At 53.0% G+C, this 23,251-nt stretch overlaps 3 protein-coding genes across 3 annotated transcripts; 1 reads left to right on the top strand and 2 right to left on the bottom strand.

The window, feature by feature from the left end:
* The first annotated feature begins 5,624 nt into the window (after nt 1-5,624).
* Nucleotides 5,625-16,988, top strand: Pgap3 (post-GPI attachment to proteins phospholipase 3). The gene is made up of 8 exons (XM_051175753.1): nt 5,625-5,880; nt 7,207-7,304; nt 8,134-8,286; nt 13,976-14,038; nt 14,530-14,591; nt 14,876-15,012; nt 15,172-15,376; nt 15,553-16,988. Exons 1-8 carry the CDS (start codon nt 5,700-5,702, stop codon nt 15,614-15,616), a joined length of 963 nt encoding a protein of 320 aa, XP_051031710.1. The 5' UTR covers nt 5,625-5,699; the 3' UTR covers nt 15,617-16,988.
* Nucleotides 16,989-17,505: 517 nt separating this feature from the next.
* Pnmt (phenylethanolamine N-methyltransferase) lies at nt 17,506-19,099 on the bottom strand. Its single transcript, XM_051183345.1, has 3 exons — nt 18,883-19,099; nt 18,136-18,343; nt 17,506-18,028 (listed from the first exon to the last, which is right to left on the bottom strand). Exons 1-3 carry the CDS (start codon nt 19,082-19,084, stop codon nt 17,584-17,586), a joined length of 855 nt encoding a protein of 284 aa, XP_051039302.1. The 5' UTR covers nt 19,085-19,099; the 3' UTR covers nt 17,506-17,583.
* A 1,608-nt stretch (nt 19,100-20,707) lies between these two features.
* Nucleotides 20,708-21,865, bottom strand: Tcap (titin-cap). Its single transcript, XM_051175738.1, has 2 exons — nt 21,699-21,865; nt 20,708-21,521 (listed from the first exon to the last, which is right to left on the bottom strand). Exons 1-2 carry the CDS (start codon nt 21,806-21,808, stop codon nt 21,128-21,130), a joined length of 504 nt encoding a protein of 167 aa, XP_051031695.1. The 5' UTR covers nt 21,809-21,865; the 3' UTR covers nt 20,708-21,127.
* Between the last annotated feature and the right edge of the window lie 1,386 nt (nt 21,866-23,251).

Raw genomic sequence — 23,251 nt, 5'->3', positions numbered from 1 at the left:
GGATTCCTGCTTAAGGACAACCATTTGGCTGCCATGTGAGAGAAAAAGAAGTGTAGCAGCTGGCAATGTGGCCCCGAGGTGCAAAGACAAGGGCTTAGAGCAGCTCGCGATAGGAGCAGGAAAAGGCGCCAGGTAAAGAGGAGTTAAAAGTTGTTTGGTGTTTGCTTTTGGTTTTTGAGACAGGGTTTCTTTGTGTAGCCCTGGCTGTCCTGGCACTTGCCCTCTAGACCAGGCTGCCCTCCAACTCACAGAGATCCGCCTGCTTCTGTCTCCGGAATGCTGGGATTAAAGGCGTGTGCCACCACCACCCAGCTCAATTAATTTAGTTTTTTTTTTTTTTTTTTTTGAAATTGTATCACAGTGTAGCTGTGGATGAACTAAAATTCATTATATAAACCAGGTTTACTTTGAATGTACTTCTACCCTCCTCCTTGAACCCCACACCTGGCCAGATACACTTGTTAAAATAACGAACATAATAGGTGCTCTTCTTTCGACTTGAGTAATGTATACTCATAGGTGTGTGTATTTTTTACTTAATGAAACTATTGTGAAGATTTTTTTTTTTTACATGACACCCATAGCCCATTGCTATTAATTTCTAGCTCACATTCCATTTTAGAGTTCATTAAAATTGACAAATGTCATTGTCCATCGACAGGTATTCAGTTTTTCTCCCTCCCCCACCCCCACCCTCACCTTTTTTGAGACAGGGTCTCACTGTGTGGCTGTGGCTGGCTGGTCTGGAACCTGCTATGTAGACTAGGCTGGTCTGAATTTACAGAGATCCACCTGCCTCTGCCTCCCTCTGGAGGTTCCCTTGATGTTCTGTTTGACATTCCTTCTCTTGTCTCCCTTTTCTGATCACAAACAGCCGCCTTGCTCAACACTGTGCACATAAATAAGGCACCCTCGCTGTAGTGTTCCCAGCGTTTGCGGTAGGAGTGCAGCCGGCTGGCCTTGAGTCATCCTCACACTGTAGTTTGCCTGTCTTCCTTCTCCCTGGACTCAGGACAGTTCTTTTTGAAGGCAAAGGGAAGCGCTAGGGATTGAACATAAGACCTTGCATGAGTGCTGGGAACCACTGTGTCCCACATGGCTGTGTCTTGGTCCTGGAAACCTGACTGAGGTAATGAGGGGATGAATAAAGGACAGACACTGACATGATTACAGAAAAGCTGGGATCAGGTGGGGCTGTGCTTGCTCTGGTGGTGGGGCATGAACTACTCAACTACAGGAAACTCCTGTGTCTGTACCCAAGGCATGAGAAGGAGTCTCACTAGAAGGCCTTGGTAGGGAGCAGTCTCCGGTTGCAGGCGTCCCTAGGAGGGATGCTGCAGTTGCTAGTTTTTTCACATACTGCTCAATCATCAGTAAACACTAGCATTTCCACGGGAGAAAAGCTTGGCCATTCTTCTGAGCCCATGGAGAGAAAGGCTTTGCCAGCTTCCTTGGGGCTGAGGCATTATTGTGCCATGTCAACACTACAGATTCCCTCGGAATTCCTTAACTTTGTGCACTCCTTGCCTTCACTCACGGCTCACTCTGCTCCCACAGGGAAGCTGCTTCATCTCTTTCTCCCTTCACTGGCTGGTGCAATGGCTACCAGACAGTAGGGCTCAGTAAGCCCAAACTGAAAGATTGAGTCCAAGAATTTCCAGCCTGTGGCTCACACAGAAAACCAGTGAAGGGTAAGCTAACAGAAGGCAACATGAAAAGAGGCTGTAAGCTGGAAATCAGGTAAGTGTTACCAGGGAAAGTGTCCCAGAGTACAACATCCTGCCACCACACAAAAAATCCCAGGGAGAAACGGCTCCATGGGTAAAGGGACCTACTACCAAGACTGACCGGCTGAGTTTGATCCCTGGGACCCACACGGTTGAAGGAGGGAAGTCCCACACACTGTCCTCTGAGCTCAACATACCCACACACCCACATACATAAATACCACTTCCCTTAGTTCAGGTCCTGGGTTGAAGCCAGGGCCTTGGGTACACTAAGCTGTGACTGCCAGCCCGCTTCTGCTTCTTTATTGTAAAGTCAAAGCAGACAGAATTCTTTACTGCAATGACTCCAGTAGACCAGGACCCTCTGTTTTCGTAGCAGTTGGCTGACTTCGGGATCTCTCTGCTTCTCTAAACACCCAGTTTGACATTATGGCTGCATTAGCATGAGCGACTCCATGTTGCCTTGCTCTGGTTGCTCGGAGCCTTATACAGGTGTTCAGTATGAACAATGGACTTCCAGCTGGATAAAGATCAGAAGTCTCCACTGGGATGTTTTTTGCCCACCAGACAGGTAGGCATAGGTGTTTAGGGTCCTACAAAATGCTAGGGACTAAACAAATGTTCACTGAGCTCCAAAATACGCACATGGATTTTATTTGGGTTTTTTTAATTTTTTTACAACATTTATTTATTGTTATAGTTTTTTTCCCTCTTTGGGGCCCCTCCACCAAGCTCCCAAATTAATACAGAGACTTATTCTTACTCATGAATGCCTGGCATTAGCTTGGCTTGTTTCTAGCCAGCTTTTCTTAAATTACCCCTTTTCTCTTTTTCTGTTTTTTTTTTTTTAACCTTTCTTTATTCTGTACATCTTTCTTTTGTTCTTATCTGTGTGTCTGACTGTGTGTCTGGCGCCCTCCTCCCTCTCTTCTCTGGATTTCTCCTCCTATTTATTCTCTCTGCCCCCCCCCCCAGTCCTGCCTATCCTTTCTCCTGCTTAGCTATTGACCATTCAGCTCTCGTTCTCGTTCTCTCTCTCTCTCTCTCTTTGTTTTTTTATTTTTTGACACAGGGTTTCTCTGTGTAGCTTTGGAGCCTGTCCTGGAACTAGCTCTTGTAGACCAGGCTGGTCTCAAACTCACAGAGATCTGCCTGCCTGGGATTAAAGGTGTGTGCCACCATCACCCGGCCTGTCTTTGTTTTTTAAATCTTCATTTCTAACTTTCTATGTGGGTGCTGGGAATCAACCATGAGTCCTCTGTAAGAGCAGCCAGTGCTTGTAACTTCTGAACTCTCTCCCACCCCCACCCCCCCCACCCCCGGTCTTTTTTTTTTTGAGACAGGGTCTTGTGTAGCCCATGATCCTCCGGTCTCCACCTCCCAAGTACTAGGATTATATGCATGTGCCACTGCATGAACTAAACAATAATATTTTTATTAAATGTATATAAATATGGTAATATTTCAATTATTAAGAGCCATTCAATTATATCAAACATATTTACTTATGAATTATATTTAATGTGGAATTTACCATATTTTAATATCTTGTATAGAATAAGGACCTAGGAGGTAAGAAATGTGGTTCAGTATTCATTTTTAAAAAACAGGTTGGGCTGGAGACGTGGCTCATTAATTAAGAGCACTGGCTGCTCTTCCAGATGGACCTGGGGTTCAATTGTCAGCACCCACATGGCCACTCACAACTGTAACTCTGGTTCCAGAGGATCTGACACCTTTACACCAATGCACATAAAGTTAAGTAAAAATTATTTTAAAAAGTAGGTCTTATTTAGCCCAGGCTAGCCTCTCTATGAAATTGAGGCAGGCCTTCAACTTCTAACCCTCTTACCTCCATTCCCTGGTGCTGGAATTGTAGCTGTGTGCTACCACACCTAGCAGCATCTCTAGATTCCAACCCTGGAACAGGAGAAGAAGAAAAAATGGAGACTAAAGTTTTGGGTTTGTTTGCTTGTTTGTATTTATTATTTATTCTGAGACAGGATTTCTCTGTATTGCTTTGGGGCCTGTCCTAGAACTAGCTCTGTGGACCAGGCTGGTCGTGAACTCACAGAGACCCGACTGCCTCTGCCTTCCGAGTGCTGGGATCAAAGGTGTGCGCCACCAATGCTTGGCTGAGACTAAAAGTTTTAAGAAGTCCTGTCTCCACCTAGTTTGCCTAACTGGAGGAACTTTCCTTTTTCTCGTTCTCTTTCACCCTAAGGCCCCATCTTCACACGAGGATTGTCGAAATAGATACATCCTCAGAATAATAAAGACCATAAATAAATAAATAAATAAATAAATAAATAAATAAATAAGGTGTATTGTTAAAGGTCTGCCTGTCAGAACCAAAGTAATATTAGGAAGAAAGACCATAAATGAAAAGAATGGGTGGGACCAGTGTTACATGACTTCAAAACTACAGTAAGATTTTGGCACCTTTGGTTGGGCAGAGTTACAGTATATACCCAATTCCCAAGTATCTGTATCAAGGTATTGCGTATAAGTGCAGAGCCTGCAGAGGCCAGAGAAGGTCATCAGATCCCCTGGAGCTGGAGTTACAAGTGCTGTGATGCCATGTCCATGTGAGGGCGCTGGGAACCGAGCGCCTGTCCTCTTCAAGAGCAGTACTCATGCAGTGTGTGTGTGTGTGTGTGTGTGTGTGTGTGTGTGTGTGTGTGTGTGTCAGAGGACAAATTTGTGGAGTTGGTTCTCTATTCCCACCTTTATGTGAGTTCTGAGGATCCAACCCAGGTTACCAAGATGGTGAATCAAATACCTTCACTCCCTAAGCCAGGCACTTGGCTGTCCCACCCAGACAGGTTTATGTTGTACATTCACCTGAAAAAGGGAAAAGACTTTCCAAGTGTCTCACATGAAGCCCAAGTTCTACTTCAAAGGGGACTAGGACAGGAAAGGTCCATGCCATACAAGAAAAACAAGCCACTGAGTATTATCCTGCCCATGTTAACAACCACCCACAACAGGTGGCCTTTACTTGATAGCAGAAAAACAAGCAAAAGCAAAAGGACCAATTATATGATATAAACCAGACAAGGGAAAGAGGCTCCGGAGACGCGGGCCTTTGGAATGGACCTGGGGCAGTGCATCGGGGATCAGCAGGCCAGGCCAGCCAGGCAAGAAGGAAGTGACGGGTCAAGTTTGGATTTTAGAAAATGGAGTTGTGATTGGGTTTTTTGTTTGTTTGTTTTGTCAGTTAGGGTCATCTGGGAAAAGGGAATCTCAGTTGAGAAAATAAATGCCTCCATCATCCATCATATTGGCCTGTGGGGGACACTCTCTTGATTACAATTGATATGGGAGAGCCCATGGCACTGTGGGCAGAGCCAACCTTGGGCAAGTGCTACAAGACACTAAGCAAGCCAGAAAGCAGTATTCCTTCGAGACCTCCACTTCGGTTCTTACCTCCAGGTTCCTGCCCTGGCTTTCCTCAATGATGGGCTATGATAGGGTTCTGTAAGACAGATAAGGTTCTGTAAACCCTTTGCTTCCCAAGTTCCTTTTTGTCATGGTCTTTATCATAGTAATAAAGTTAATGCCTACTGGAGGGGACCAAAGTAGACAAGGACACATGTTAATAAGTTCTGCAGCTACCTTAATGGCAGTGTCTTTAATCAAGGTAATGGCACAGAAATAGAAGTGGAAAGCCCAGAACATTTGGAAACTGGAATCTGAGAGGGATGATGACAGGAGAGGCCCTCTTGGAACAGAGACCGTGGAGACAGAAGGAAGAAAATTCACTAATGTGCTCCCGAATACACAGCACCCCTTGAACGCAGTGCTTAAGATACCCGGTTAGAGGCAGGGATTCCCGCCCACTAAAATCCGGGAACTTTTATTTTAAGTGGGCGGGCGTCAGCGGAGAGTGCAACATGAACACAGGTACTTCCGGTTGTTACGGAAGTGGGACTTCGCGCTCCTCCCTCGGCGGCCAGGCAGAGTGACAGGATGGCCGAGCGGATGGCGCGGCTGCTGCTGCTAACCGTGACAGTGGGGCTCGCGTGGGGCTCCCAGGGCGACCGCGAGCCGGTGTACCGCGACTGCGTGCTCCGGTGCGAAGAACGGAACTGTTCGGGGGACGCACTGAAGCACTTCCGCTCTCTCCAGCCAATCTACATGAGCCTAGCTGGTAAGCCCCGCCCTCCGGGGGATAAGTAACGCCCGTTGTTTTTAGCCCCGCCCATCGTGCCCTTCTGTTCTGCCGTCTCGGAACCTCAGTTTACCCTTGGGTTCTCTCAGGAATGTTAATGTATGGAACCTCCTTAGTGTGTGTGTGTGGGTCTCAACAGCCTGTCCTAACTTTCCAGAGGCTTAATTATGTTTATTCAGACCACTACTTGTTAAACACGGCGTACAAGACCTGAAATAACACAGGAGGCCGACCAGGAGCCTTCCTTCCGTTTTTTATAGTGCCCAAGCTGGTGAATATTAGCCTTCACAAAGACAGGATGGTTTGATCCCTAACAGATCCATACATTAAACACTATACGCATTTGGAACAGGAAGGAATGGAGTCTGCTTCAAGGGATGGAGGCAGGGATCACCATGGGACAATTTAAAGTGGAGGGAATTGAAGTGAACCAGCATATTGAGCACCCACACTTGACAGGCATCACGGTGATCAATGGACTTTGACCACAACCCATTCGGATAGAGTCCCTGATCCATTTTACAGATGGGAACGCTCAGAGATTAAGTACCTTGCCCAAAGTCACACAATCTGTGACTTGGTAGAGCAGAATTTCCAGTTCTGACCTGTTTGACCAACAGCTCATCCTCATTACTACCCTTTTCCATTTCAGAAAGGGGGAACAGAGAGCTTGGAGGCCCTGGGTGGATTTGGGTACATATAGCAGCTTGGTTTACTCAGAGAGCAGGGAACATGAGTAGTAGCAATAAGGGAATAAAGGCAACTTGGAATCTGAGGACTTGGGGTGAAGGGTCTGAGCTTTATTTTCCTAGGAGGTGGGGAGACACCAAGGACTCCACCCTGGATTCAGAATGGAGAAGTGTAAACCCAGGTCCCCATAGAGGGGCCTGTCAGATGCCAAGAGCTCCATCCTGGGTAAAGGGAGAAGAAACTATTCACTTTGCTCTGGCTGCTAAAATTCCCTCCCTCGCTCCCTCCTCCTCCCTCCCTCCTAACTTCTCTCCCTCTCTTTCCCTCCCTCTCCCTCCCTCTCCTTCTCCCTCTCTCCCATCCTCCCTCCCTCCTTCTCCCTCCCTCCCTCTACCTTCCTCCCTCTCTCCCTCTCCCTCTCTCCCTTTCCTTCTCCCTCTCTCCCTTCCTCCCTCCCTCTCCCTCCCTCTCCCTCTCTCCCTCTCTCCCCCCTCTCCCTCTCTCTCCCCCCTCCATGTATAAGATTTTGAGCTCTCCTCTGGTTCTCTCCATTCATGCCTGGGCCCCACCAGGCTGTGTATGCCTCCCTAACTAAGACATCTGTCTGTGTTTCAGGCTGGACTTGTCGGGATGACTGCAAGTATGAATGCATGTGGGTCACTGTTGGCCTCTACCTTCAGGAGGGTCACAGAGTGCCTCAGTTCCATGGCAAGGTGAGTTGGAAAGTCAGAAGTATGTGGTGGTGGCCTTCAGCCCCCAATTGCCCATGCTGCCCCAGCAGCCTGAGGTAGGGAGTCACAGGCAGGGATGAGACAGATGTGTGCTCAGAGTCTCTTGCTTTTCCAATGATGCCAGCATGTCCTGCTTCTGAATTTGGAGTAATAATGCCTGTGTCTCAAGCCATATGTGATGGTGCATACCTTTAATACCAGCACTTTGGAGACAGAGGCAGGTGGATCTCTAGAATTTGAGGCCCACCTTGTCTGTGTAGCCAAGTAAGACCCTCTTTCAAAAAAAAAAAAAAAACAAACAAACAAAAACAAAAAAACCCACAAACAAAAAGACCTGTTTTCCCTGACAGTAGTGCTGAGCTTCTCAGGGCTGACTGAGATACCCACTGGCCCTGACTAAGGTGTTTTCCATAGCTCCTCCAATGGGAGTCCAGATCATCAGAAATACCCTTGTGTTGACCTGCTCCTTTAGCCTTTGACCCAATGTTGTCTTGTTTTGGCAGGAATTACTCACCCCAGTTTAGCACGAAGCAATCAGGCACTCAGAGGACAATGGAGAGTAGCTGAGGAGGGATGGGACCTAGATCTGGATGGTGTCACCTGGCCTGTCTGCTGTCCCCAGAGTCAGGCTTCCCTGCCCACCAGGGACTTCCAGAGAGATTCTCGTTGACTTGAGGGAATATAAGGCTTCGGCCAAAGTCTTGAGCTGTGGAACCAGGTGGAGGCCTGTTGAATCAGCTGTCAAGAAAAGGTTGACCAGGCCAGTTAGCCGCTGCCTCCCCTCAGGGGCCCTCCCTTTGCTCCTTTTCAGTGGCCCTTCTCCCGGTTCCTGTTCATCCAAGAGCCAGCTTCTGCCGTGGCCTCACTCCTCAATGGCCTAGCCAGCCTGGTGATGCTCTGCCGCTACCGTGCCTCTGTGCCAGCCTCCTCTCCCATGTACCATACCTGCATGGCCTTCGCTTGGGTAGGTAGCCTAGCAGGACTCTACACACCCCACTCTGAACAGAGGAGCTCTTCCATCCCTAGTGACTAGCTTCTCTCCTTCCCAGGGCTAATGTATATGGTAGTCAAGGTGGAAATGGAGGGTGCTGGGCCTTCCTTCCTTCCTTCTTACCAGGCAGGTCTTCTTGGGAAGGAGGGAGGACACGCATTCTCATCCTAAATGAGGAAACTACGAAAAGACTCATTGGGCACTTTGGACTGTAGGAAACATGTTGGAACTGCTGGTCTCTTCAAGACCTCCCTGGAGGAGTGATGTGTCTTTTGTTCTGGCCCAGAGGTCCTATTAGAGCTTAAACTAGTGCTGGTCTATCCCTGGAGAACCCAGGTGGGTCCTTATGAGCAGGGCAAAGTTCTCAGCCTCACCAGCATAGCGGGCCTGAGGAACTAGACTGCAGGGCCTGGGACCATTGGAGAAGCGTGGACTTGGGTACAGAAGAGCACTGGGTGACAGTTATGTCTGTGGGGCAGAGCTTCTCTGACAGCCCTTGGGGGGAAGATCCCCACTCACTCCTTCCTGCCGTGAGAGCCTCTATTTGTGTCCGTTGGCCACACGCTGCACGCCAAGCACTTTACTGGGTGCTGGGGGCCCCCAGACATGTGAAAACACACAGGTTCTAGTCCTCACAGTCACACAATTGAATGTCAACGTGCAGCCTAGAAGAAACACAGAAGAGGGGAGGAGCTGTAGGGCATGTGATGGAGCTGGACCCTGCAGGGCAACAAGGAAAGGCAGACATGAGGAATGGAAGTGTCTAGCAAACATGAAGAGAGCAGGGGAATCTCCTAGACAGAAGACAGAAACCAGCAAAGGGTAAGGGGTATTGGTAGGCCAGAAAGGCCGAGAGCCACAGGGCAGGTCAAGGAGAGAAGTGGCTCCTGGATCTAGTGGCTGGAGGACTCTGACCGTAGCTGATAGCACAGGTGTGCTGAGGTGCACAGGATGGGCCTGACGTGGGGGGAGCTGGACATGGAAGGAGGACCCTAGTCTGTGCTCTTTGATGGTGATAATAACTGTTAAGGCTATGGAACAACAGCAAAAGGGAGGGGAAGGGGGAGGGGGGACAGATGGAAGGGGAGAGAGAGAGAGAGAGAGAGAGAGAGAGAGAGAGAGAGAGAGGAACAGTTTGGGACAGTTGGGCAGAGTGACCATGCCTGCAATTCCAGTTCTTAGGAGACTGAAGCAGAACTTTTGAGTTTGATGTCACCATAGATTGCATATTTGAGACCCTATATTAATTTTTTTTTTTTTTGCACAACATGTTAGCCTTTAGTCCTAGCCTTTAGTTCCAACATTCAGGAGGAAGACACAGGCAGCTCTGAGTTTGGGGTCAGCCTGGTCTACAGAGTAAGTTCCAGGACAGCCAGGGCCAAACAGAAAAACCCTATCTCAAAAAACAAAAACCAAACAAAGCAGTTTCTTTTAAAACTTGAAAACAGCAGTTATACCTGAATGCAGCATGAGGCCAAGGCTATCCTTTGCTACATAGTAAGCTCTAGAACAGCAAGAACTATGAAGGAAGACCTCTAGGCTTTTCCTGAGTGTTTGACCAATGTTTCCTTGTGGGATCCTCATCATGTGCCTATACTCTTTGAGTAAGACTCAGGCACACAGAGCTTTGGCCTCAGCTGACAAGTCAGAAGGAGAGAAGACAGGGCTAGCCTCTGGCACTGCACCACTGGGCTCCAGGGTCTGAGTGCTTTCTGGAATTAACACTGGCTGAGCAAGAACCAGGTTTTGCATTTGTGTAGCCTAGAACTACAGAGCAAAGCCTGTGCCTAGGCCCAGTCAGCTTGGAAAGCGGGATTGGATGCATGTGGGAGAGAAAGTTCAGCAGGACCTAAGACCTGGGAGCAGGGGACAGGGACACAGGGTCCACTCCGGTTGGATGGTTTTTTGCTTTGCTGACTTGGGGGCTCACTGTGTAGCCCAGGTTGGCCTTCCGTGTTCTCCTCTCCCTGTCTTAAATGGCTGGGTGTTGTTGTGGTAGGCAGACACCACCAAACTTATTCTAGTTTGGATTTCATACTTGCTATTGAGCCTTGTGTTTCTGCCCGGAGGGTGTGGCAGCGGACTTCGTCCTAGGCCGGGTCTTCTGGAACAAGTGTGGCCCTCATTTGTGCTGGGGTGTGGGTGGGAGGGCCAAGGGTGCCTGTCTTTTCTCTGATACTCCTGTCCCTCAGTGGAGCCGGTGGAAGGCTGCTCCTGCCTTTCTATGGAGACTCAGGTGCAACCCCGGGGAGGTACTGGGAAGGGCCAGGGGACCTGCCAGAGTTCTGTATGCTATAGCCCTTTGACTTCATGGAGCCGGGGGCCTGGCCCTCTGCCAAAGCTGGGAGGCCAAACCAATTCCCCACCTTTATCTAGCAGGGAAAGATTCTCAGGTGTAGATGTGAGATGAAATGGCAGGGACCAATTGGAACATCCCTATAAAGGAAACGAGAAGAGGAGAGAGAGGCTGACAGTGTAGCAGAGGGGTGGCTAGAGTCCAGGAGGGACTTCCCAGCTGCCACACAAAAGCCAGTGAATCAGACAATGTTAAGAAATGGGGAGAAAAAAAAAAACTTTAAAAAAATATTTATTTATTTATTTATTTACTTGTGTGCCTGGGTACATGTTGTGGCTTGATGTGGAGGTCAGAGGTCAGACAACTCAGGGAATTGATACTCTCACTGTGTAGGTCCTGGGATTTGAACTCAGGTCATTATGCTTGACACAGGGGCCTTCATCCAAAGCATCTCACCAGCTCAGGAATCCTTGTTTGGTGGTGGGAAAAAGCCCCCGCCTCCCCTCAGAGTGAACCCAAGGTAGTCTTGCCCTGCTGGACAGTGGGGGGGGCAGGATGGCAGCAGGCGTCATATTTAACACTCTGCCTCCCCCACTGCTGAGGCACCAAGCTATTTAAAGACCACTTGTCCCCACGATGATGGTGTCAATGACAGCCCCGAGCATGGGGACTTAACACCGGGGTCAAATTCCTGACAGATCTGGCTCTCTTGGCATCCAACCAGTTTCATGGCTGATATTTTTGTCTGTTTTTGTGTTTGCCAGCAGACTTGAAACAGCCTCCTGCCTCCCTCCACCCGCCAGCCTTCCTGTCTTCATCCCTGCCACTACTGCGACCCTGGCCCCGAGTCCCCCATTCTCAAGTGCTTACACAAAATTCTCACCTACCCTGCTGGTCCCTCCCACCACACTGAGTGCAAACAAGGAGTGCAGAACAGTTGTGCAGGCTCCCCACCCCTCCAACCCCCCCTCCCCACCCCCTCGCCCATCTGTCCTCTGCTTGTGTCTGACTACAAGGTCCGGCTGGTGCGGCTGGTGCCGTAAGGACGGGACAGTGGGACCATAGTCATGGGACAGTGGCTTGGGGACATGAAGAGAACTTTTCCAGAGTTAACTGTTTGCTCCCTGGAGCCAGTGCCCCTGGAGCACTGACCTTGAACTTGAGGAAAGAGGAGTTGGAGGTCAGATGGAAGGAAGTGTGGGGTCAGCCTGGTGGATGCGATGGAGGAAACCAAGCCTCTTGGGAGACCTGTGTGCCCAGCAGCAGCTGTAAAGTGTGTAGTCCTGGGAACTGAGACAGAGAGGGTAAATAACTTGCCTGAGGACACACAGAAAGTGCTGCCTAAGGCTAGAGCTTCAAGCCCCTAGGTTTGGCTCCAGGGCCTGCATTCTTAGACACTGCTTTTGAGTCTGAGGAAAGACTCCTCCCTTCATGGGACACTCCTTAAGAGAGAGACATCCCAGGGGTTCAGAGTCCAGGCTTAAGACAGGACTTTAAGTAGCTGGCCCCTTGGAGGCAACGGATTTAAAAAAAAAAAAAAAACAAAAACCAGCAGCCCACACCTGTGTACAGGGCTAAGGCCTGGCCCAGGGCGCATGCCCTCTGCTTCCACTGTTCCAACTGCCACTTAGCTCAGCCCTCTTGTCACCTCCCCCTTCCTGCTGTGGGTGACAAGGAGGCCTGGCTGGCTGCCAGTGCCTGCTGCCTTTCCCCCCCTCCCTCCCACACTGGTCCCAGGGCCACTGTCCTCCCGAAGATGTCCCTGCACCTGGCCTGCCTGATCCTGTCTCCAGTCCGGGGTCACCCCTCTCCCCATACTGACCCAGCTCACCTTAGGCCTTGTGAGGGAGGAGATAAAGGCCACTCAGGTCTGCCCCATTCAAGGAGAGAGGCCGTTCTGAATTTAGGGGTCACAGCCTGTGTCCCAAGCCAGGCTTGGCCACTCACCCCAATATAAGCCAATCTCAAAAACCACACGACTAGTGGAAAGCAGGAAAAGGGGATCCCTCTATTCAGAGTGGCCACACCAAGAAGTCAGCTTAGTGAGGACGAGTGGCCAAACCTGACTTGGGACACAGGCTGTGACCTCTCCTCAGGTTCCACAGCAGGCTGAGGCACAGCCAGGTAGCCACAGTAAAGCTTCCTCCCAAGTCTTCTGAGGAAAGGGCCAGAAGAGGTGGCCTGCCCTCCATGAGACACACCTCAGGGCCTTGTCAAGGCTGCAGAGGCCGTTCTTCAGGTAGCCCTCTGTAAGTAGAAGGCTTTGTGTGGGACTGCCTGGCAGAGAAAGCCAGGCTCAGCAGTGGGTGGGGACAGAGAGCTCCCAGGCCAGAGCCAAGCATCAAGAGTATAAACCTGGCTCCAAGCCCTGCCTTGCCTCCATCCTGCCCTCTCTGTCATGCTCTGCACCTAGCAAGTGGGGGAACTCAGCCATGTCTGTCCCTGCTGCTGTGAGACCCTACCAATGGCTTCCTGACCTGCTCCTATGTCCCCTGACTGGCCATTTGTTGTGGTACCTGATTGGGCACCTCCTAAAGGCCTGTTCTGCAAACATCTCTTGTCCACCTTCCGGGTATGGCAGAACGGGGGACTACTCTACCTTTTGTGACTAGCTGCCACTGGTTTCTCAGCCTCTGGTTCCTGTTTCCACTGTAGCCCGCCCTTTTCTCAGTACTACGGACACAGGTCTTGAAGAAAGTGCCAACACTGATTCCCACAAGATGGTGTATTTGCAAGTTTCAGGCTGTACTGTTCCAGGAAGAGGGCCCCCAGCATTCCCCTGGGTCATTCAGTCCTGCCCCCACTCCTCCCAAGACTCTAGAGCAGCCACTGGCCCAGCGGGTTAGGCTGGCCCAGCCAGGAAGAAGCTGGGCTAGGTTTGCCAGTCTTCCTCAGAGGCTAGGTTCCAGTGGGATCTGCCTCACCTCCCTCCCTGGATTGCTGCTCCTCCCGACACACCCCAAGCTAGCTCAAGCCCCCCACCCACCCACCTCATTCCCGCCCCCAGAAGCTGAGGTCACAGGCTCCCTTGGGCTGGGGTGGGGTTGTCATCACCTGGCCGTGTGGGGAGGAGGCAGGGCCCTGGGGGCTGTTGTCTTAGAGATTGGGTAATTTGGGAACTTGACTCTGCCAGGACTGGTTCCCTGGCCAGGCCAGAACCTGTGGAAGCTGCAGCTCTTTTGGCCTGGGGGATTTGGGTGGCAGTGTGCAGTGGTGGGAAATCCTCCTGTGAGGATTGGCTGGGTGGAGTGAGGCCGGGGTTTGTTCAGATGGCTCTTGGGGCACTGGATGCACATTCTCCCCCAAAAGAGCCCCACAGGTCTCCTCTACCTTGAGCTACGTGCTAACTGACCTCTCCTTCCTCAGGTGTCCCTCAATGCATGGTTCTGGTCCACGGTCTTCCATACCAGGGACACTGACCTCACAGAGGTGAGCACCTTCCATGCATGGGACAGTCCCTGAGGAGCCCAGGAGAGGGCAGAGCAGGCTCCACAGAGTGAAGGCCGGGCCTTTTGCAGAGCCTGCATCATCCCTTCCTGGCATCCCAAACCTGGCAGCCCAGGGAGCTTTACCTGGGTCTTGCCAGGAGAGTTTTGTCATTGGTGCCCTGATCTATAAGGCCACTGAGCTTGGGAGAGATGAAGTCTTTTTCCCAGGGTCACCCAAGCTAGTGTATCAGGGGTGTGCCCTCACAGTGAGGCCCTTCTTGATGCCATGGACGTCTCACTGCCATTCTACAACGTTTATAATGTGGGCACAGGGGAATAGCCATAGGCAGAGGGAAGGAAGATGGGGCTCCTGCAGACTGAAAGCTCAGACGGTCTCCTCCCTGCCTCAATCCCTGTGGCTCCTCTGTGGGCCCCGGCCTGTGCCATGCTCTGCTCCCTCACCTGGCCCTCCTGGGCTCTCCCCACCCTCAGAAAATGGACTACTTCTGCGCCTCTGCTGTCATCCTGCATTCTATTTACCTGTGCTGTGTCAGGTGAGCCCTTGGGGCTGTGGGCAGAGAGGGTACTGCCCAGAGCTCTATTCCTTGGCCTGCTCACATTTCTGCAGGACTATCTTGGGTGGGAATGCTAGGGATAGAGGACCCTGGCGTCTCCAGGAGTTGTAGCCCTTGGTTTCTGGGAAACAGTTGGTTTGGTGGGACAGGGAGAGGAGAGTGGCTTCAGCAAGCCCTCACCCCTTTGGGCAAGGGAATAGTTGAAGGACCACGGCTCTGAGAGTAGCCAGTCGCTGTCTGAGTTGCTCTGGATGGCTGGACAGGACCGTGGGCCTGCAGCACCCGTCAGTGGCCAGTGCCTTCAGAGCCCTCCTGCTGTTTCTGCTGACGCTGCACATCTGTTACCTGAGCCTCATCCACTTCGACTACGGCTACAACATGATGGCCAACGTGGCTATAGGTGAGGAGAGCCGCGAGTGGGCATGAGGTGGGTTCTTGGGGAGACTCTGGGGAGACTCTGGAGGGCAGGGAAGGGCCGAGACGGGAGGCTGGAGATGGGACAAGGCAGCTGGAGTCAAGGAGGACAAGTGAGTGAACCTCTTGTGTTTCTGGCCCCCAGGCCTGGTGAACCTGGCATGGTGGATGGCCTGGTGCCTGCGGAACCACCGGCGCCTGCCTCACACACGCCGGTGTGTGATAGTGGTGCTGCTGCTGCAGGGCCTGTCCCTGCTGGAGCTGCTCGACTTCCCACCCCTCTTCTGGGTCCTGGACGCCCATGCCATCTGGCATATCAGCACCATTCCTGTCCATGTCCTCTTTTTCAGGTTCGCATCACCCCAGCCTCGGGATTTCCTTCCTGCACCCTTCCTTGCCTGCTCCTAGAGCAGACCGGGGCTCCCTGTGCCCACTTGGCCTTCCCACTTGCCTGCGGTCACCCCACTGTCTGGGAGGTTCTCAAAACTGGGTGACTGCCTCAGTGGGGTCATCTCTACACCCACAGATTTCTGGAAGATGACAGCCTGTACCTACTGAAGGAATCTGAAGCCAAGATCAAGCTGGACTAAAGACCCTGGAAAGGTGTAGATGTTCCTCGTTCCCGATGCTCCCCCCTTCTCCCCCTGTGAGATGATTGTTTTTCTCCTTTTAGCTTCTGGAACTTGTACACCCTGTCTTGGGTGTGGCCTCCTCACATCTGGACAGTGAATAGGCAGCCCTCCTGTGCCTGGGGCTGAGCTGGGAGCGAAGTTTCTGTCTCCTCAGCCACTCCCTTTCCCACGTCACTCACCCCGTAGTACCACCCCAAGTACCTCCACTTACCCAAAATGCCACACCCACAGGCCTTTGGGGCACATTGGGGTCTCTTTTTTGTCAGGGAGCCACTAGGTGGCACTGGAGGCCTGCTCTTCAGCTGCCTAAGTTTCTCCGTGGTCTGAGGAACTGAGCTGGTACCAAGGAGGGGTTTCCACCCTGCCTCCTGCACCAGCTGTTATTGCCTTCAGGGCCAGGACACAGGGGGCTCAGGGTTAGAATCCTGGCTACTGTTCTGGTTGGGGATGGACACACGGACACATAGAGAGAGATAGGGTCCAAGCCAAGAGCAGGCATGGCCAGATCGTCAATGGGGTGGGTTTGGCAGGGCCGGGGCAACGTGGAACTTCACTTATAGTAGAGAGTGGGTGTGTGTTCAGGGCACAGGTGCCTGAGAGTGGTTTTGAGATGTGTGTCTGAGATGAGCATGCATGGGCTACACTGACAGGAGGCTGGAGTGCAATGGGGGAACCAAGTTGTCACCAGCAGTCATTTGAGCTCCAAGTCTACCTAAGACCCCAAGTCCAGCCAGCTGCTAGTATGTGCACATGACCTGATAGATCCTGTGAGTGTGGAGGCCCAAGGCCCCTTTGCACTCCAGATCACAGCCTGTCCCCAAGGCCCCTTTGTGCTCACTCCAGATCACCCCCCCACGCATGTCTTGAGAGCACCCTGCAGAACTAGCCCCTGAAGGGCAGAGAGAGGAAGGGGAGAAAGTGCCCCTCCCCACCTCCTGTCAAACTTGGCATGGTGGGCCTCCCTCTCTAGTTCCTTGCTGTAGCCCCAGTCACAGCCTGGATTCAGGGGCATCAGGCAAAGGGGAAAGAAGATGTGGAACTTGTGTCTAAAAGTGGTCACTGCCCTCCATAGAGGAGCATGCTCTCCCAGGATAATTCCAGGGCAAGCAGGGCCTGTACAGCCTGAATCCTGCACCATCAGGAAGGCAGTCTGCAGCTGGGTCCTGCCACTATCCCTGCCCTCTCTCTGTGGGGAGGTAGCTATGTCAGGGCTCAAGTACTTGGGCAGCCTATTAGGCTTTTTTTTTTTTTTTTTTTTTATTCTAAGAACAACTTTAAGGTGGGGGACAGTAATGGATGTGCTTAATAAACCAATTCCTGGCCTCGTTCACACTGGTTCTGCTTCTCTGTGTATAAAATGGGCTGGAGGGAAGGAGACATTGCTGGACAGTGGCAGATCTCCACCTGGGTACATTGGAGTAAGGGTGACATGGAACCTGGCAGAGCCTGAAACCTGTGTGTGTGCTGGTGTGCGTGTGTGTTTAATGGTGTGGGGAGCTAGCACCACCAGCTCTTGTTTCTTAACCTGTATTTGTGTCTGGATCTCAACACCTCCCTGCTATCCACTCCAGTCTCCTGGCTCTCCAGCTTTGGCTTTCCTTACTCAGGCTCCCTGAACTTCACCTGAGGCAGAGTGACAGGGCCACTGGAACCATACAAGGGCCTGGTATGTGACAGGTGCTGCTTGTGTCCTCCTGAATTTGGCCTTTCTCGGGTGGGGAGAATGGGTGGTACAGAAAGGAAGCTTCTAAGGAAAAAAGGCAAGCTAGGATTGTCCCCTCCTAAACCTCAGAGGCCTCTACATAGTCTCTACTTCTTGGAGAGCCACAAACAGCACTGACCCAGCAGGGGACTGTTTCTTTATTAGGTGCCATTTCAGGTAATAAGGAATTTGGGAGGTACAGGACACCAGGTGTATGGGGCCCTCACACCTGCACCCCCATCTTCCGAGCCCAGGCAAAGAAAATGCCCTTGACATCATCTACACCCGTGCGGAGGTGGGCAGGCATGACGTAGGTACGAAAGTCTCGTACCTCATAACCACTAAGGACCAGGGCCTCCCTCACCTCCTCCTCTGACACTGGCACCACGGACAGCCTGGCCTCCCCAGCAAGGTACCATGACTCCTCCAGGGCCCCGATGAGGAGGAGATGACCCCCGGGCCTCAGTAGTGTGGTGATGTGATACAAAGCCCGCTGGAAGCTGGCAAGATCTGGGCTCACAGCCTCCAGGCAGAAGGCAGAAACCAAGGCATCAGCAGGCAGGGGTGCCAGGCTTGAGGTTCCCAGGGGCTGGGGCTGGTGCACGTCTATGGGCAGGACTCTCTTCACCCTTGCTCGGAGCTGGTGTTCCTTCTCCTGCCAGGACTCACTGTACAGGAGCACGAGGCAGGGCTCAGGACGACCCCAGGCTCGGTCCTCTGCCGCCCTCCACCACCACCCACCACTCCACAGGACACCCTGCATTCCAGCTCTTACCCCTTGCCCTCAATGAGGCAAGCGTGCTGGCTATACACACTCCAGTCAAAGGCTCCTGGTTCCTCTCGAAGCCAGAGTCCCAGCTCCTGCCGGTTGACCTCCAAGAAATCCGTCATGGTGATGTCTTCAAAGTGGGCACAGGCACTGAGCAACTGGTATACGGTGGGGCCTGAGCCAATGTCAATGAGGGCCTGTCCAGACACCTCACCTGGTGAAGCAGAGAAAGGGGATTCCGGGTGATCCCTGCCTCAGCCACCCCTCCCATACTCTCCCAGCCCTTCGGGGTAGTGTGACACCAACCAGGTTCTACTAGGGACCATCCTGGGCTACCTACGTTGGAGAGAAGCTTGGCTACTCTAACACGGGTCCCACCACTCAAAAACTAGCTTTAGTGAAGATCATGTTGGGGGATTCTGAGACACCTAGCCTTTCTCTCTGGAGTCTCCAATCTCCACCTCAGCCTTCACCTCAGTCTCTCTCCTATACCCCACCCTGCCTGTCTCTCAATCCTAAGTACCCTTCCCTCAAAAGAAAAGGAATATAAGTTGTCTAGCCAGGCCTCAATTCAGGGGCTCAAGCTTTCCTAGTCTTGGGACGAGAGGCCTGCGGCACTACCGAGCCTGGCTAACTTGCTCGCTCTTGACTACACAAGCAGCTTCTTGACTGTGTACTCTTGTTTCTCTCTCTCCCTTTCATCCCCCCCCCACGCTTTCAGCTCTCTCTCATGCCTCAGTTTCCGGTGCTCACCCGTAGCAAAGGTTTGCGCCATGCAGCGCAGCTTCCAAGGCCCGACGCCATCAGGGTTGCTCAGGTCCCCACGAGGAGGAGCATAGTTGTTGCGGAGGTAAGCACGGGGCTCGAAGCCCTGGTAAGCAGAAGCGACAGCTGCCCGGCCCGGGTCCGAGTCAGGGGCCATCCCTGCGTGTTCCGGGTCTGTGCCACAGCTCATGCTTCTGTTGGGGCCTCCTATCCCCCAATAGCCTCGCCATCCCTTTATCTACCACTGCCCCTCCCGTCCCGACCGACCCTTCCGTTGCGGGGGCAGCAGTTGAAGGATGAGGCACCCGCCTGGGGCCACTACATCTCTGTCACCCCATCCATCTCTGTTAGTGTCTGGAGAAACAGATGCGCAGGGAGGTGTGTGGGACACCCTCTAGACCAGAGCTCCTGTTTCACCCTCCCTCTGGAAACCTCCACCCATCCCTTCCCCTGCTCATCCCTTCCAGTGCGGCCCTGCACCCCCAACCAGGTGCCCCAGCTTTTTTCCAGCCTCCCACAGGAGCTCTTGCTCAGCATCCTATCCCCTTTCTTTCCCAAGGTTTGGATGGCCCATGTTTGCAGTCCTACTGTCCTCCCCCAGCCCTCCTTCCTTCTCTTGAGTGGGGTACCCTTTATAGACCCCCTTCTTAATAACATCATCCCTTCCTTCAGGCCTGGATCCCTCCTCCAAGCCCCTTCCCTCCTCCAGAAGGGACACTCTGTTCTGGCCTCTGTCTCCCTGGCCTCCCGGAGCCCCTGAGCAGGTCTCTGCCCTGAGCATCCATGGCAGCAGAGATAAGGGAGGTAAGCAGGGCTAATGCTTTTAGCAAGCAGAACATCAGGTATCCCTGTGGCCCCTGGGGCTGTGTGTTGCTTATCTGGGTACCAACAAGCACCGTGGGTTCGGGATGTTCCCGCCACATCAGGGACGCCAGACTCAGGTGAGGACAAAGAGTACTGAGCTCATTCTTGGCACTGCCATGGCCACTAGAGGGATGCACAGGTTCCCTGACTGTTCTCCCCAAGTCAGCACCCCTGCCCTTCTGGGGAGTTGGCAGGGCCTGGCCTGCAGGTCTTGCTCGGTGCTTCAGGTACCTGGCACACGAGCTTCTACTCTTCCGTCCCATCTGCTCGAAATGACAAACAATCCTGCCAACAGCATCTCCAGTCTTCCTAAAGCAGAACCCTCTGGGTGAACCCTGTGCCCTTCTGGGGTGAGCAGGGTACCAGTCTCTGCTGAGATAGTCCTGCCCTCTTTCGATCCAGTCTTCCTCTGTGCCCCTTCCTTATTCCAAGGGGACAGTCTCCTTGTTAGGCCAGCCACCCAGGTTGAGACATGAATCATCCTAACAGCTGCAGGGGTCACAGACAGGAGCCTGACCCTGTCATCCCACCCAGGCCAGGGAGGGTGGAGCACCTGATGCCAGTCAAGGATTGATTCTGTCTGGATCTACAACTGACAGGCCTTCGGGTCATTGACCCCATCTACACCCCAAGGCACAGCCAAGGACAGCCCTTGTGCCAGCCCCTTCCATATCCTCCGCAGATATCATTTAAACAAACCCGGATGCCAGCTGGCCTGCGAGGCACTCTCTAGTGCCAGGGACTGGACATGGGAGCCAGGACTGGGCAGTGACACAGGAAAGGGGACCAGACAGTTACCCTGTTTACAGCTCTTCCCCTCCCCCCGCCCCTAAGCATGGAATATACCCTGTGGCTGTGCGATATTTAGCTCAAATGCATGGCTGTTCCCAGAAGTGCATGGGAGACATGAATGCTCATCCCAACCACAAAGAAAGAAAGAAGCCTGGAACACGGTTGAGCATTTATTGCAGTGCTAACAGAGGGTGCTGGGGGCCTGCCCTGCTTGTGCCCTCTTCAATCCCCCTCCCTGTAACCTTCAAGCTTCCTTCCGAGCATCCCGCATCCCTTCCTTGCCCTACTCCATCCTCTCACTGAACAGTTTCCCAGGGGTTCTTGTCCTCACCAGTATCTCTTGTTCCTTCTGGGGCTGACGGTGCTCAGCCCTCCACCTCCAGGGCCCACCATCCTTGCTCCCCGCCCTTTGGGAACTCAGGATGCCTAGGCATCCTGGCCTCTGGCTCCCTCCTCCCGCAGCCCCCACCTCTGGGCAAACTACAAAGCAGCCAAGGCCAGGTGCTGTCCTCCATGGTCCTAGCCAGGAAGGGCCCAGCCCAAGGCAGACACGGTGGAGCCTGAGTCCCAGTTCATCTCAGCCTCTCTGAGCCTCCTGAGACATGGATCTAGACAGGGTACGCCGCAGGGTTCCAGGTTTGCTGACAGGCACCACAGGGGGAAGCTGCTTGGTGATCTCAGCCACGTCCTGGCGCTCCACGCATTGGCCGCCCAGGGCTGTCTCCAGTGCCAGCAGCTCCCGCAGCTGGATGGGGGTCTCCTCGCGTTCCTCCTTGGCAGCTCCCACCTTGGCGGGAGTGAAGATGGGCAGTGGCAGCACCCGCTGGTACGGCAACTGGTATTCTTGCAGCCCACGGCCGAGGATGCCCAGGCGCATCACCAGCCAGGGCGAGCGTTGCACCAAGGCCTGGCACTGCCCCTGCCTGTGGTAGGTCTCATGTCTCTGTGTGTCCTCCTCATGCAGGGAGCATCTGGAAGTAGGGAGAAGGGATGTGAACTCCTGAGAGCTGCTAAGTGGGGTCTCCCTGGATGGCCAGGTCCCCGGGGCAGGGGAGGGCCTCTGGGAACTCAAGGGGTTTTCACTCTGTCATGGAGAGGGTACTCTGGGGAAGCAGAGGCAGATATTCCAGATGATCCATCACACTCACCCCTCTTCCGGCCGGGTGGACAGGGTCAGATCTTTCCACTCAGCCCAGAAGGCTTCCCGGCGTTCCTGGTCCTCCTCAGACACTTGGCAGCTCAGCTCCGAAGTAGCCATGATTCCTTCTCGTTGCCCCTGGTATGCCTGGCTCCTCCAGAGCCCTTTAAATAGTCCCCTTCTCCCTCTCCCCCCTCCTCCAGGGACTATTTTCAGCCCCTCTGGCGTCAGATGCTATAAGCAGAGCCAAGACTCACTGGTGGGGGGGGGCAGAGTCCAGGGTGGGGGCTGGGGTACCTAGATTCTGGCTGCTCCCAGGTCAGAGGTCAGCTTCTAAAGCAAGGAAGATGCTCTGGTGAGGCCTGGGGTTCTCCGAGTGGCACCTCCAGGTATCTGGCATTCTGCAAATGCCATGTCAGACCAGGCACATGCCCAGCCTCGTGCCACCTTGGCACCGTCCTCTGCCCAGCCTACTCCCCCTTGCCCAGGGAGGACAGGAGCGTGTCTGTAAACAGGACAAGCAGGAACTGATGCCCCCCTTACTCTGCCCCATGGCTGCCGGCTCCCCTTCCTGGCCTCAAGGGCACATCCCTTAGTGAGGCCTCTTGACCAGAAGGATCAGGTAACCATGTCATCAGGGGTCCGCACAAAGCCTGGTACCTAACCAGCAACACACCAGCAGGGGAGGGGACACTATTGCCACACCTGAGACCCCTGGGTACGAATCTCCCCAGGGCCTGTGGTTAGAGAAGCAGTCCCCTAAGGGCCACGGGTCAGGGTGAAAGAGGCAGCGATCATTCCCAGCGGCCTATGTGGAAGAAATAAACGGGTGGGCTAGAAACGGGTCCCTTTAGCAGTCAGGAAACCCAGAACTGTTTTATGTAACCAGGGGACAGTCCCCGCCCCCTTCCAAGTGTAACTTTCCTGCTCTTCTGGCCATGGTGGAATGAGCCATCGAACTCTGGGACCTGGCAGCTCCTGGTTTTATCTGGGAAGGGGACTAGCTCTCCTACATAAAGCCAAGGAAACAGATGTCAGGAAAACACCCAAGCACCCGGGGAGCAATTCATGATACACACTGGTGAACAAGGAGGTGGGCTACAGGAGAGGGGCAGGGGAGAGGAATGAGGGCATTGGTGAGGGAGTGAGCAAAGGGCACCAGAAGCAGCAATGGAGGCTGAGGCCTCCTGGGGACATTGGAGAGCACTCAGGTGCAATCGGATGCAGAATAGCACATTACTGATCACTGAGCCCTCTGTCTATACACCATTCATTTCCCAACCCTAGGCACTGGTCCCTTCTGTTAGACAAAGTAGGACATGGAGGCTCCGGGAAGGGTTGCCCAGGGCTTGTACCTAGCCAGGACCAAGAAAAATCCACTGGCTCCAAGCTAATACTGCTTCAGAGGCATGTATTGGGGCAGGGGGTGGGGTGGTGGTGGTGACTGTGCCTGGAACCCAGGTTCCAATCTGCCCCTGATGGGACAGCAGCAGGGACACAGGGACAAGTTGAGCCTTGTAGACCCAGAGCAGGGTCTGTGTCTGGGAAGCCACAGGTAACTCG

Source organism: Phodopus roborovskii, unplaced genomic scaffold (assembly GCF_943737965.1).
Source record: "Phodopus roborovskii unplaced genomic scaffold, PHOROB, whole genome shotgun sequence".
Taxonomy (NCBI): domain Eukaryota; kingdom Metazoa; phylum Chordata; class Mammalia; order Rodentia; family Cricetidae; genus Phodopus; species Phodopus roborovskii.
Note: the sequence above shows the minus strand (reverse complement) of the source record. Positions and strands in the feature narration are given on the sequence as shown.